The sequence below is a fragment of the Phaethon aethereus genome (assembly GCF_964289735.1).
Source record: "Phaethon aethereus genome assembly, chromosome: 3".
In the NCBI taxonomy this organism is placed as follows: domain Eukaryota; kingdom Metazoa; phylum Chordata; class Aves; order Phaethontiformes; family Phaethontidae; genus Phaethon; species Phaethon aethereus.
The window spans coordinates 109,060,236-109,073,939 of NC_138576.1; the positions used below are offsets into that span (position 1 = coordinate 109,060,236).

Genomic DNA, 13,704 nt, shown 5'->3' on the forward strand with positions numbered 1-13,704 from the left:
TGAAATGCCACTCTAGTCAGAACTATTAAAAACAAGGCTATCAATGCGTCTTTATGTTAACATTAACTCAGTTAACTTGGATTAACCCTTTTGGCAGTTGAGCAATATTTAAGTTGTTCTCCTTCTTGCCTGTGAGCTGAGTAGGTGTAAACATAGAACAGAATCCTGGTATCTACCTCTGTCAATTTCTTAATACCACAGTGTTTCACAGCTTGCTTGTATTGTTGCCCTCTGCTCCCTCTACAGGTTTTTATCTGTTGGAGATCTGCTACATCAACGTTATCTTCCCTGAGGATACGCATCAGTCTGTCGTGTTGGAATTTACGTAAAGCCTTCTCAATGTCAACAAAGAAACACGGAGAGAAATCCATTCTTACCAATGTACAATATCTCAGGCTTAGGATTGCTTAATTTATTCTGACTCCTGAACATAAACTGATTGCAGGCTGACTTGTATCTTTTTTCTCAGTGTATTGCTTTATGTTCCATCAAGAATTTAAAATATTTTGAGGGCATAGTTTATCAAATGTATAGCTCAGTGTCAGTCACTGTTTATGGCTTAGCAATTGTTATATAAAAATTAAGATTTTTGAAGTTTTCTTCAAAGTATCCTGCATGCAATTGGTTAGAAAGTTTAAGCTACTTTGTTTAGAAATATTAAGTGGTTATGGCATTTCACCTGTCACATCACTCTCCTCCAGAGCTCTCTCATGCTCTTTACTTTCTAGGTTCTGTGTCAGAATTACCAGACCCTCTCTATGAGTGTCTGTCCTCAGGTTTCTGAGAAGAATCATTTTAAAGCTCTGTCCTGTATTCTTGCCTGTCTTTCAATTTTTTTTTTATTTCTAGCATACTTTGCTGGTCTTACTCTTCATTCTCCAGAAATTTCCTGGTGCTCCAGGTAGGTTTTTTTGGGCTGCCTTGCACTTCTTCTGGCTTTGTTGTGCAACTTTCTTAATCCCTTCCTTCTCCTATCTTTCTTCCATAGTTTCTATAATTTTCAGGATCCTTTCTGTTATTGGTGGTTGCTTAGCATTGTATCTTTTCACCTCCCCTCACAATGAGGTGGTTTTATATACCAGAGTTGTGACATGCCTTCAGTTTTCTTCTATGTTTTTCCTCTCTTCTACCCATCAAATCTCCTCTTTGAAGTCTGTTCCTCATGTTTGTTTCATTTCAATTTTGAATCTACAAAAATTTGAAATATTTTCTATTTTACATCCTTTCAAGCTTAATGTCAGCTACAGATTCTATTGATCCTAGCATGTAGAATGAAGTTTTGATCTTGCAATATATCTGATTTCCTGCAGGACCGGCTCTTCTGTTCAGCTGGGATGATGCTGAAACCAGACATTCCAGATAATAGGATCATGTCTGTTGTTTGCAAATTCAGTCAACTTGTTTTCCCTTTTACTCTTAAATACAAAGCCAGGAATTCCCAATTACACTAACCAGACAAATGCTTTACATTCTAGCATTAGCACATTATAATCAAATTCTTCCAGCATTTCCTCTCTTTGCCTGCTTTCCCTCCCAGTTCTTTATAAGGACTATTTTTTACATCTTCTTTGAAGTCTTCCAAAGTGCATGAAAGATTAAAATACAGAGTCCAGATGGCAAGGTGTGTAATCATAGGCAGATCACGTTTCAAAGTACTGATGGCCAGGCTTTTTTGGTTTTGTTTCTAAATTTCTCCAAATCCTGTGTAATCTCTTTATTCACCTTAAAGTATCGTATCATAAACATTTCCTAGTTCTATACATTTTCTTTCACAGAGTTCCATATCGGTATGTTTTCAAGTGTTTGCTCTCCTCCAATGTTTTTGGAAGCCATCTGATTTTACAATTAATGTTTATACCCCATGTGGTAATCTTCCATTTGAGGTTTTCCCACCCATCTTTTGCATATCTAATTTTACAGAAGGCAATAACTAACTTACATCAATTTCTACAGATGGATGATTAACCCCAAATTGGTAATTTAAAAATCATATAAATTAAAAAAATAACATTTTCCTTAGATTTTCGTATATCCCTGGAAGTGTCTAGCGAGTTTCATTACAAAAGAAAGCTTAAAAACCTTTTGCATAATTATGGAATTCCACTAGAAAAAGGAGATTATGAAAGTTAAGGATGCAAATTGAGGACTTAACAGAGAAGGAGATTCAGTGTTAAATGCTTCATCTTACCCTCTAAATGACTGTAAAATTTTCTAGCACTGGTAAAACAACACCATTTCCTCTACTGTCATTCTCAGATATAGCTGAACCATTTCAACTGAAGCTTCCCAAATGATTCAGCTTGAGGCAGACACTCAAAAATCAATCTGAATGTTTTAAATTTGGCAAAGGTACAAGCATTTAAGAAGAGGATCTTATACCAGTAAATACTTGGCAATCTGAGCTAAAGGCATCCTTATTTGCCTGAGCTATAACAACTTCCCTGATCAGAAGAAACCAGCTGTTTCTCAGAAGCCACTGCATAACTCTGCAGTGCTGGCTGCACTTCAGTACCAGGTAACACAATTTTTATGCACTACTGTGACTACAGCAACAGTGATTTTAATTATCAGAAAATTCTTCTTCCCTATCAGCAAAAATCAGTCTCTTGCCGGAGCTGGTGGAAGCTCTGTGCTTCGCAATATTAAGAATAAGACTGGACGGAGCATTAAGAAAGCATGCTGTACAATGGGAGCTGAGTGGTCCCTGGTGTAATTATTTATTTAAATGGAGCTACAAACCCTTAATTCAGAATTTATTTGGCCTACCAAAGAGGGAAAAATTCACGAGATTGACATATAGCATTTCTGTGATTACACACACATTTAAGAAATTCCTTCTTGTGAAGGCTTCAAGAAGAACATATATCAAAATAAGAAAGCTGTAAGCAGCATTGTTTAGAGAAGAATAAAAGCTCTGACATGGTTTACTACAGCTTCCTAACATCCATTTGCTTTTAATCATTACCATATTAAAATACTGAGCAGGAAATGTCATTAAAATAAATTTTGAACTGATCATGGAAATAAATAAATGGAATTAATTTTTTATTTGCAGATTTCCTCTGTGAAAAATACTGCTTGGTGAGATTATACCTCACACGTGCAAGGAATGCTGAAAAATGAGCTTGACATTGGTATGCAAGGTGCGGAATAAAAAATATGCAGGGAGGGAGCTTTGACCGCTAATTAAGAGTAGTGGATTGTAACAAGATTCCTGGAGACTGGCACTCCTTGGATAAATCACTTGAACAAAACACTTTCAAACGAGAGCATCTCAAGTCGATTTACCCTGTCTGGATATAATTTTGAAGTTCGCTGCATACCAGCTGAAGCATCCCTACAATAGAGTTCACAAGGGGAGTTGTCAGGGGTGACCTTTTAGCGATGCCGCTCTCTCTCCTGCCCCAATAGAAGCAGGGACGGCCCCAAAGCTGAGGAGAACCTGCTTTTGCAAGCGTTATGCTCTAGACTTTGGTCTCCTGTGGTTCACTCAACACATGCACAGATGGGTCGCCAACATGAAATCACCACAGAAAGTTTTCACAGAGAGAGTAATAAGAAAATTATTAAAAAAGAGGCTGGATGTAAATCAAAATTCATGAGGCCTCTCAGATGGCCTTGACCCAGTAGCTGACACACTGATCCCTTCTATCACAGATCATCATAGCTGACTGGGGATGATAACTTTTGATGTGTTATTTAAAATGTAGAACTTTCAGGGCAGCAGTCCTTATCCCATTTTTAAATTTTCAAGGGAAAAAACCCTCTTAATGACTTTAGAATACAAGCAATAAACAATGAGCACATGAGTTTTCCCAGGTATTTTTACAGGAGCTGGAATGCTCACCTGTGTTAAGTGAGGGTACGACACAACTTCTTCTGTTTCATACACTTGAGTTTCTGTATTTTAATGCTCTTATCTTCCTAACTGGAGTATTGCAATTTTATCAAAATAGTTATGCTGTTTGGATTAAGCCTAACAGGGCCCTTCTGATTTTTTCAACATATTTGCCATGCTAGAAACAACAAACAAACCTTCCAAAAACAGTTTATATAGAGCTGATTTGGGATTACTCTTTTATGGTGTGCTAAATTAAAAAAAAAAAGTTTAATTTTGTTATGTCATTCCAAAATTGCAAAGGCATTTTAGAATTTTGGAACTTGAATTGACAGTTAAAAAGAAGGATCATTTTATTATTTTTGTGCAGTATATCACTTTGTTGATGCTGTTGGCAAATTTTTTGCACTTCCAGAATGCTTAGCATTTAGCTCAGTGACATAAGTAAGTACCACATACGAATTCTTATAGTTGCTTTTAGCTAAATTCTACATACAGATAGCTTCCTTACATGCTTGAAACAGAGCAAAAATATAGTCCTTTCAGGGGAATGAAATGTAGAGGATATATTTGGATTCTGATAACTTCCTAGGATGTTGCATTCAAGCTGCAATATGAAGATGGAGGAAGGTAGTTCACAAGGTTTTGACAGTGTATGCAGCAATCCATTTGGTATCTTTGTTTTAAATATATGGGACGCAAATATCAAGGCACTACAAGATCCTCCATTCCAGCACTGCAGCTAGAGTCACAGGTTATTCCTTTTGGCTTGGTAAGATTTACCTCTGTTTGACACCAAGTGACCATAGTTTTTATGTTCCTAATCAATAAATTAGCTCAGTCACTTCGGTTGCAAATCCATCTTTAAGGTTAACTTCTGTGAGAGACAAATATTAAAGCGTGCAGCATTGTGTAGCACTGAATAATGTTTGCAGCAGGTACAGCCCAAACTAAGAGTTTCTATGGAGCATTTTTTCATTTATCATGGAAGCCTATCTGTATATATAGAAACTCAGACTATCTGCACATGAATGTGAATTCCATAACTTCCCCAGTATTTTCATTATAAAAGCTCCAAAGAATTTACAGTTTAAGAGCAAAGCAATTATCATTAAGAGCTTCCTCTCTTGCACTTTGGACACCAAGAGAGCAAATATTAGTTAGGGAACGCCACGAGCAAACAGTGCAGTGAACCACAATAGGTTGCACGCAACAAAATCCAGATACACTCTGCATGGCCTGCGGAAACATTACATATAGCACAACCACGGTTATAGCCCTGGGTTAAAATCATATAGAACATGCTGATTTTGCAAAACTGAAAGATAAATAAACAGTAAGACATTTACCTTCCACATCAAGGCACCTAGGTGGGCTATCTGACCAGATAAGGTTATACATGCACTCAAGGAACTCTGCCCCTTCTAGTTTATATCCAGGAAAGCATTGAAAATGCACCACTGTTCCTACGGGGAAGGAGGACTCGAACTCAGATATGTTAATGTAACTATGAGGAAGAACCAATGGCCTCAGGCAACCTGCAAATTAAGAAGAGGGAAGTATCTTGTATTATAAGGTGCTTACCTCAGTCATCTTTACACATCTTGGTTATAATTCCTAAATTGAGGAGTGTGATAGTTTTCATCTTCTCTACTATGAATGGCATGCCTGCATGATCTCCCTCAGATACATATGCCTCATTATCCTGTTTCAAACCCTTTCATTGTTTAGCCCACATGCTTTGCTAGCATGGGATTCACTCTCAGCAAATCCAGGAAAGGTTTGTTTCACAAACATTCACTGGCTAAGCAGATGGCAATTTCTTTTTGAGGTAGAATCTTTACTAAATAAAGATTGACATTTATATAAACCATGAGTTTTATTCCTCCTCTTAAAATTGACAGGCATGTAAACCATCTTTAATATTAAAACTGCTCCTGTGACAAAGTGCACACAACTGTAAAAGATTCGCAGACAGAATTAATGATTTTGAAATTCCAGTTTGAGAAAGTCTGAAAGGACGTGACTTCCCATGAGCAGTCCCAGGATAAACACTGAATGAGGTCTCAAATTAGGTTATCAAAAAGTAAAGGTACTTGTTACCACCAGAAATTGTAAATGTAGTCAGAGACTACGTTCTACTTCTGGAATTACTTCTGAGGGATTCGTACCATGGATGGCACTGAGCCGTGACAGCTAAATGGTCACGAGCCATATTTGGTGCAAGAAAGAGCAGTGAATTTAATAGATGACATGACTTTATAACATGTCATTTACATACATTCAGAGTCTGTCTTGAGCTGGTATTTAGATGAGAGTTTGTACTAGAGAAAAAAAAAATTCCTCATGGCCTTAGAAATGACCCTCTGGGTAATACTTAATACTGTTGATTTTTTAATTTGCAGTAATGTGGCGGAAAGATAATTAGTAATCAGGGAATGAAAAATAATATTCTAAAGTTATGAGACTAATAGGAGCTGCATTATGGCAATCCATAAATAGGTCTCTTGCCACTACTAAGAATTTGTGAAGGATGTTCATGGGACTCTCATGATTTTAAGCCTGCAGGGGAAACTAAAATCAGTCTGAGAACTTCTTGTAAGATACTGGCATCTAAAAGAAGTCTCGCCAGCGCTTCAAGTAGTTATTCCCTTACAATGGCCTTTTGAGGGAGGAAAGCAAAAGAAAACAACAGAAAAAACTTGAAAGCTTTTTACAGCACACTGTACTACCAGAGCAATGGTTTTGATAGCTGTTTTACTAGCTGGTTATCTCCCTGCTCAAATAAAGCTTGAGCATCCTATCTACAGGCTACTGCTCGTACCCCTGATCAAGTATGCCTCACACATAACACACCAGTGCCTGTAAACCGAGCAGCCCACTGAGCAGGATGATATAAGCAGCCTCCAGTGGGACAGAGAGAGAGAGAGAGTAGACTGCTCAAGCAAGACCAAGCTTACTCTCGTCTGAACTGTAGCAGGGAAAATTTTGTCCTGCTGGCTCAGAATTTTAATTCTCATTGGGAGCAGGGCAGAGATTTGCTTGAATTTGTATGAGCGCCAAGTGTTTGTGAAAAGCCCTAGGTCTCCAAACACCTCAAGCTGGTTGAAAATGTCATTTTGACCTTTTTTTGCTAAGTAATTCACATAATTCCAGATCAGTAATTATCATTATTATCTCATGGCAAAAGTAGTTTGAAGTTGGATTCTTACACGCTTTACAATCCTTTCCCACTGTTAGTGTCATGAGACTCCCCTGCCTGTTGTAATCAAAGGGTGGGCCATGGAAATGTAATTGACAGCCTACCTAGTGCAAATAGACAAGTGCCTTTGAGATTATTAGTGCTTGACATAGCAAAAAGAAAATTCCTGGAGTCAATTTTAGAACAGGCTTATAGAATTTGGCAAAATATGGCAGATAGATACTTGAATCTGAATTGCCCATTCTCTACCTGTCTGGTAGTTGCAGCACTTTGCTCTTGTGCAATTGATTTCATAAATTTTATTAACACTGCTTTTATTTTTAAAAGCAGCTAATATTGAATATTGAGTAGCAGCAACTGATTGTGTTTCATTGTATACATACAGCAACAGAAGAAAGTAACATGCCGAGGGGTACTTGGGGGACTTTTGCTTACCCAGTTAATACTGACTCTCACAAAATTTCCACCTGGATCTTTGGCAATACTGTACCTATAAATGAATCTTCTGAGTAGTCATCTCACCTAACTGCAAGAGTCTTAATCTACCTTAATTAGATGTGAGGTACACTCACTCCCAAAAATGGGCTGTATATTTCATACTGCCACACCCCATGCCATTGCTGATAAGACATCCTGAAACTAGCACCCGCTTTTTTACGGGTTTGTGAAAACTCCCCTTTTCTGATGGCCCTCTTCAGATACACTGAGCTAGCTGTAATGTGCCTAAATTTCTACATGCTTGCACCAGAGTCTACAACAAGACCTTGAGACAGAGTTTGATGTGCCCCAAACTGAGGGTCCTAGCCCTGGAGACCCATACAAACTAAGCTTCTGTAACTTTGGACTCTGGCACCCATTAACCTCATCACTTCACAGCAGAAAGGCCAAGCGCTGACTTTTATGTCTCACCCTGCCACCGTCAGTCCTGAGAAGTGTCCCAGCTCCTCTGCCTGCTTGCCCTGATTCTGCAAATTGATGTAATGGTGTAAGTGTGTACAAAGACCTGTCAGCTTTAGGAGACCACAGATGGGTTTGAGGAAAGTTAATACTAACTGGTCTTCTCCTTAGCACAAACAGTTAAAATCTCTCGATGCTGTTCAGCTGATAAAGCTTGTTACCAAGATGTGAATTGGTTAAAACCAAGTCAATGGTGCTAACACGTGTGTGTTAGAAATGTCAAGGTAATAGCAGCCCAGGGTTATTGAATTTCCATTCACTAAAGCTGGCTTTCCTCCAGCCATTTCTTGCAGTCTAAGCGAAGCTGGGATCCCATGCTACTCATACCACTAGTTCTATGGCTAATGGCTTTTCTGGCCAAAATTGTTCCTGTGCATACCCTGAATTTTCAGTCAACACCTATGGGTTTAATGGACTGTGAACATGATCAATAACCCTGCTGGAAACTCCAGTAGAAGAACAGGTTCCAGCTTCTCTCTATCCCTGACTGCTGCATAAAGCAAAAGAAAGGTAAACTGCAGTTAGAAGCTTACATCTTTTCAGAAATTAATTGGTGCAAAGATGTCAGTTGCCCATCAGATCTTTTGCTGAACTTCTGGCTGATTTAATCCTGATTTTTTTTAGAATGCAATGTATCTGTGTCAGATTTGAGACTAGCAAAAAAAAGCAATATTTATAGTAGTATTTTAAGCATGGGTACGTTCAGAAAGTGGCATGTTCTTTCCTGCAGTGAACAACGGGGAGGAGAAATCAAAAAAACCTTTAGCAGCAGCACTATTCAAATACTCTAGAGTGGAGCTTATCAGATCACTGACATCCTTACAACTGTAGAAAAAAATATTGGCAAACTATCACAAGGTGCATGAGCTATAAAACAGGATGTGCTGGTGTACTAAACCTTGACAAATGGGCAGATTATCCCATGTTCCATCGTCTTGACATATTGAAACCATGGTGTCTAAGTCAGGGTAACGGATCTGGAATCCTTCATGACAGCTGATTATTAACTTATCGCCAGTCCTGTATGTCTTGTTATGAATCTCTGCATCTTCAACATGTGGAACAAGGCAATCTGTGACTTCACGAAAAAAAAAATAGTAACTTAATTAAAAAAACATGGCTAGCTATTCAATAATCAAGCTCTTAAGCAAAAGTCATCAGTTAATATAAGTGCTCTGCTTAAACCATTTGGAAAATACATGCATTTTAGTAAATATGTCCTTTCCCTAGTTAACCATTGGTTACAAAGTCTATCACACTGTAGTAGAAGCTGACATGCTACAATAATGGATCATTCCCCCAGACCTTTTTAAACAAACAAAATTGAGAGCGTTTAGGAAGACTGTTTTTAATTCTGTCCTTCCATTCATCATGTGTACAAATTACACCACCCAGTCTGACTATCCCGAAGTCCCAAGCGAAGGCAGACTTTTTGACAGCACTAAGGACAGGACAAAAGAAAAGATAAAATACAGATATGGCATGAGGAACACAGAAAAACTGCAGTTTTAGCAGAGACACAGATGAAAATCAGATACATTTACAAGGGTTTATCCAGCTCCATTCCACAGAGTTCATTATGAGAATGTTTTCACCTTAATCTCATTGAGTCTGTTTTAAATCAGGTATTTTTATGTGCCTCAATTCATATGCCTTTAGAGGGCATGATTTTTAAGGCCCTGAGCAGCATCTCAGAGTGCTTGTAGAAGACTCTCAACGTGGGAAATGACTGCAAACCTTTAGTGATATACAGGCATGGGCTCCATTACCTATCTGTGATACATGTATTGGACAGTCTTATATCTCAGTGTATATACTAGTGCCAAAGACACCAAAATATAAAATAAAACCCAGAAGACTAAAAAATGAAAGATGTTGTGGAAAGTGCAAGGAAAGGGTGAGGCGGGTTACAAACCCTCTGCCAATATTGAATAATTAAGAGACAAGCCATGAGGATATGAGGGAATAGCCCAGGTGACTCGAAGTTCATCCTCCTCATAAATGCAAAGTGAGATTAAACAGAAGAGAGGAAAAAATTAAATATTGGGAAAACATAATCAAAATTATCTGTTTATCTGCCAGCAGGCAATCCATGACAGAGATGGTGATAAAAGTTTCCAGGCATCAAAACCCACAACGTATTTCAAATAAAAGCAAGACAGTAAAAGTATTATAAGCCTTTTTTATGCTGTTCTTTTTTTCCCAACACTTCTACCACAAAAGACAATTATCATCATTTAAGAATGCAGTATTTATTAAAAAAAAGTAGTTTCAGAAGTCCCTGGAGACTTACATAAAAAAGAAAGTTTCTGCCATTTTCATGGGTAATTCTCACTAAAGAGGAAGAGGCAACTCTAAATTTGTATTTAGCAATTAATTGTGAGCATGCACAAAGTAGATAGCAACAAGCTTGCTTATTTGCTTAAAAGGGCAACTAGAAGCAAGATAAACTGTCATTTCGCATAGCACACGCAAACTACTAAGAGCAAACGTATTTCATAACGTATTTATTTATTTAGGCAAACTAGGGTATCTATTTTTCTGAGACTCCATCACTAAATTTTACTAATATGAAGTGGAAGAGTCTTGCTTCTCCAGTTAAAACATATTTTTCTGTTTACCCTCCCATTATAGGGATGTTTTCTAAAACACCTTGTACTTCACTAACTTCTAGTATGGGCCCTGAACGTATTATTAGTCAAAAATTCCCCCATTTCTCTTGTTACTTTTAGCTCCTCGGCTGCTGCTGCAGGTACCTCCTGCAGGCACCTCCTGCTGCCTGTAACAGGAACGGCTGTCAGGCAGTCTGAGAACCCGCGGCTAGAAGTTTTATTAGAATTTATTCATTTATAAATGCCCAAGTCTGGCAGGATGTGTACCCTAACAGAACGTTATAAAATGCACTGGCCTGAGGATGCAGACATCCCCTTCAAAGACTGAACAATTTTCTCTCTCTCTCTCAGGCAAGATGATCCATAGGGGAGACAGCAGAGGATGTCCCGTAAGAAATGCCTGACGCTAAGCCTTGAATGCTGTTATGAAGAGGCTGCCCTGGGCACCCCCGAGGACAGGATGAGATAGATGGGGATCCCGCTCTGCGGCCACGCAGGAAGAGGTCGGAGATGGATGCCAGCAGATGAATATCTCACGCTTTTGGCATAACAGCTTTCGGTTGCTATACAAATAAAAGAGGTGTGTATATACATACACTGCAGGAAAATACGAGATTTCACTTTCAAAGCGGGGGAAATTGATTCTGTAAGAATGATCTATTACAGTGACTTCATCCCCATTATTCCAAGTAACAGCTATAGATCGAATCATTTCAATCGGCTAGGTGTTGGCAGGGAACAGTGATAAGTTGCTCACTGTACCATCCTTTGCCTGCGACGTCCTGGCTGACTTTGATAACAGGCCTATTATAAGCACCGGCTGAACGCAAGACCAATGGACCACAGTATGACAGCTCTTTTTCCTGATGCCTTGCGAGCAAATGCTTTCCCACTGGCTGAATTCGTATTGTTTAGCACTTAGGCATAAATTGCAGTAGCCGTCTCTCCACAAACAACTGGATTAGTGGGCACAAATTCTGCTTGGATAAGCTGAGAATAAGTGACTGGATTTTAAAATATCCTGTCCTAGAAAATAAACTGCTTTATTCTAAGTACTTCTCAGCAAATCGTGGAAGTTGCTAAACCATTTAAGGGAATACAGGGTCTTTAACCAGCATCGAACAGCAATGGCTACGACTTACACTCCTTTCTGGCAGTTTTACATGATCTGCTTATATGTACTGTGTGAATATTAAAATGGGTCAGCCAAAAGAACACCCTAGTTAGGAACAGATTTCTTATCTTGCAGAGGCACAAAGAAGTGGGGTGGAGTCGGCAGGCCTGACAGCCTGTGAGGTACAAGGGTTCATCTTGACCTAACTTTCATGAAGATGCAGCTTTGTACATCAGGATTTCTTGGCTTTAGCAAACCAAGTGTGTCCTCCATCACAGGAAGATTGGGCTGAAGAGTAAAATTTGTTAAACACTATAGTTACAGTGCTTTAGTTTATGTGCAAACCATGCATCATCTCTCTGGAGTTCCAACTCCAACAGATGGAACTGTTTCTTCCAGCCCATGCAGAAGGAGGACCACCCTCCCTGCTCCCAAGAACAACTGGACCATAAAGGCAGCTCAGAAGGAAGGCATGACCTGGACACTCTAGAGATAGCCACACCATCCATGGGTACCAGGTGGCTTGGCATGGCTTGTGTCTACTGCAGATGAACTCTTAGCCTCCAAAAATTGTCCCTGGTCCATGCTAATCCGGAAGGTACTTGTAGGCATTGCTTGGGGACTACTACTTGACACTGGCCAAATCCATGTCAGGGACCTTTCTAATGCTGTAACGGTACGTGCAATTGAAGAACAGTGCCCTAGCCCATGCTCTGGCACTATTTTATTTACTAGTCTATGTAACTCAAATGCAGAGGTCCAGTGCTCCTACATATCTCACTGCGGAGCAGTCTCTGAATTAGCCTTGACTACATCTAGCCTCACTGACGGACTGGAAGGGAGAGGAACAGGGTGAAAGGAACATCACAAAGAATAGGTTGAATGCAGGGACAGCTCATCTGGACCCTGTGCTCTTAAAAGTAAACATTTAAGACTGATACTGTCTCTTGTTTTTCACTAGCGTTAAATCCATAGTACTGTGTTAGTAGGATAGTTCTGTGGATGGTAAACACAGTAATTCAGTGTATATTAAATTTCTGAGGTTGTATAAAGATTGTCTCTGCTTGTATTACAACAGTGCACAGAGACTTCGCCTAAGATCTGTGGCCATCATGCTAAGCGCAGGTTACAAACATCAGATAGCGCTTGGAACCAGGCTTAAGGATTGACAAACAGTGGGCAAGACAGATTAGACATGGAGAAATAAAAATATTTCAGTCATCTCACAGATCCATGGACAAAGGCAAAGAGAAAGGAGTGCTATACGTTATACAGGAAAACTGTAGCCAAGCTACGTACTAGTCCACTACTTTTACTGCACGTTTATCATCCCTGTCACTGGGAGAATGAGGCACTGAGGACATCTTGAAGGCATCTGCCTGCAGAAGGACTGGGAGAGAAGGACACAGCTCTTCGCTTGGTTGCCATCCCCACATACACTGCAAATTTAGATTGAATCTCATAGGAAAGAGGTAGCATTTGTTCCAAGTAGGGCAACAGCCTCAGCAGCAACATTATCACAGTGGGAGAAGATTAGATTGAAGTGTGAACAACATGACATATTGCTCTTAAACAGTAAATACAAAATTCCTACCTTAGAGCTTTGGTATTTATGTGCATAACCGTATTAAAATTGATGGAAGCTACAGTCACAACATGCTGTAGATCAACATGAGAACATAACTCTAAGCACACAGATTTTTGACAGGGCATTTACTGGGCAACTAGTCACACAACTTCATTCTCATACTAACACTTAAAATCTCCTGCCTCTTAACAAGAAATGACTGACCTATAAAATCAAATTGATTGGATGAAGAGCTCCAGGTGAATGTATTAGTTTTAAAATCAATTACAATCTGAAATGTGTTTCTTTGCTTCCTTTGGTAAATAGCATTCGTTTCTGGTTAGACATTGCTTCAGTAAACACATGACAATTAAATGTACATAACATAGAGACATAAAATTATATGTAACCATC

At 39.0% G+C, this 13,704-nt stretch overlaps 1 protein-coding gene across 1 annotated transcript in view; it reads right to left on the reverse strand.

Moving 5' to 3' along the window:
- The window catches only part of SUSD4 (sushi domain containing 4), a gene marked incomplete at both ends in the record, with an annotated part of 74,414 nt that overhangs the window by 15,276 nt on the left and 45,434 nt on the right, over positions 1–13,704 (reverse strand). The window contains 2 exons of the mRNA XM_081997143.1: positions 5,188–5,376; positions 8,896–9,075. Coding sequence (XP_081853269.1) covers positions 5,188–5,376; positions 8,896–9,075 — 369 coding nt within the window. The remainder of the gene's footprint in view (positions 1–5,187; positions 5,377–8,895; positions 9,076–13,704) is intronic.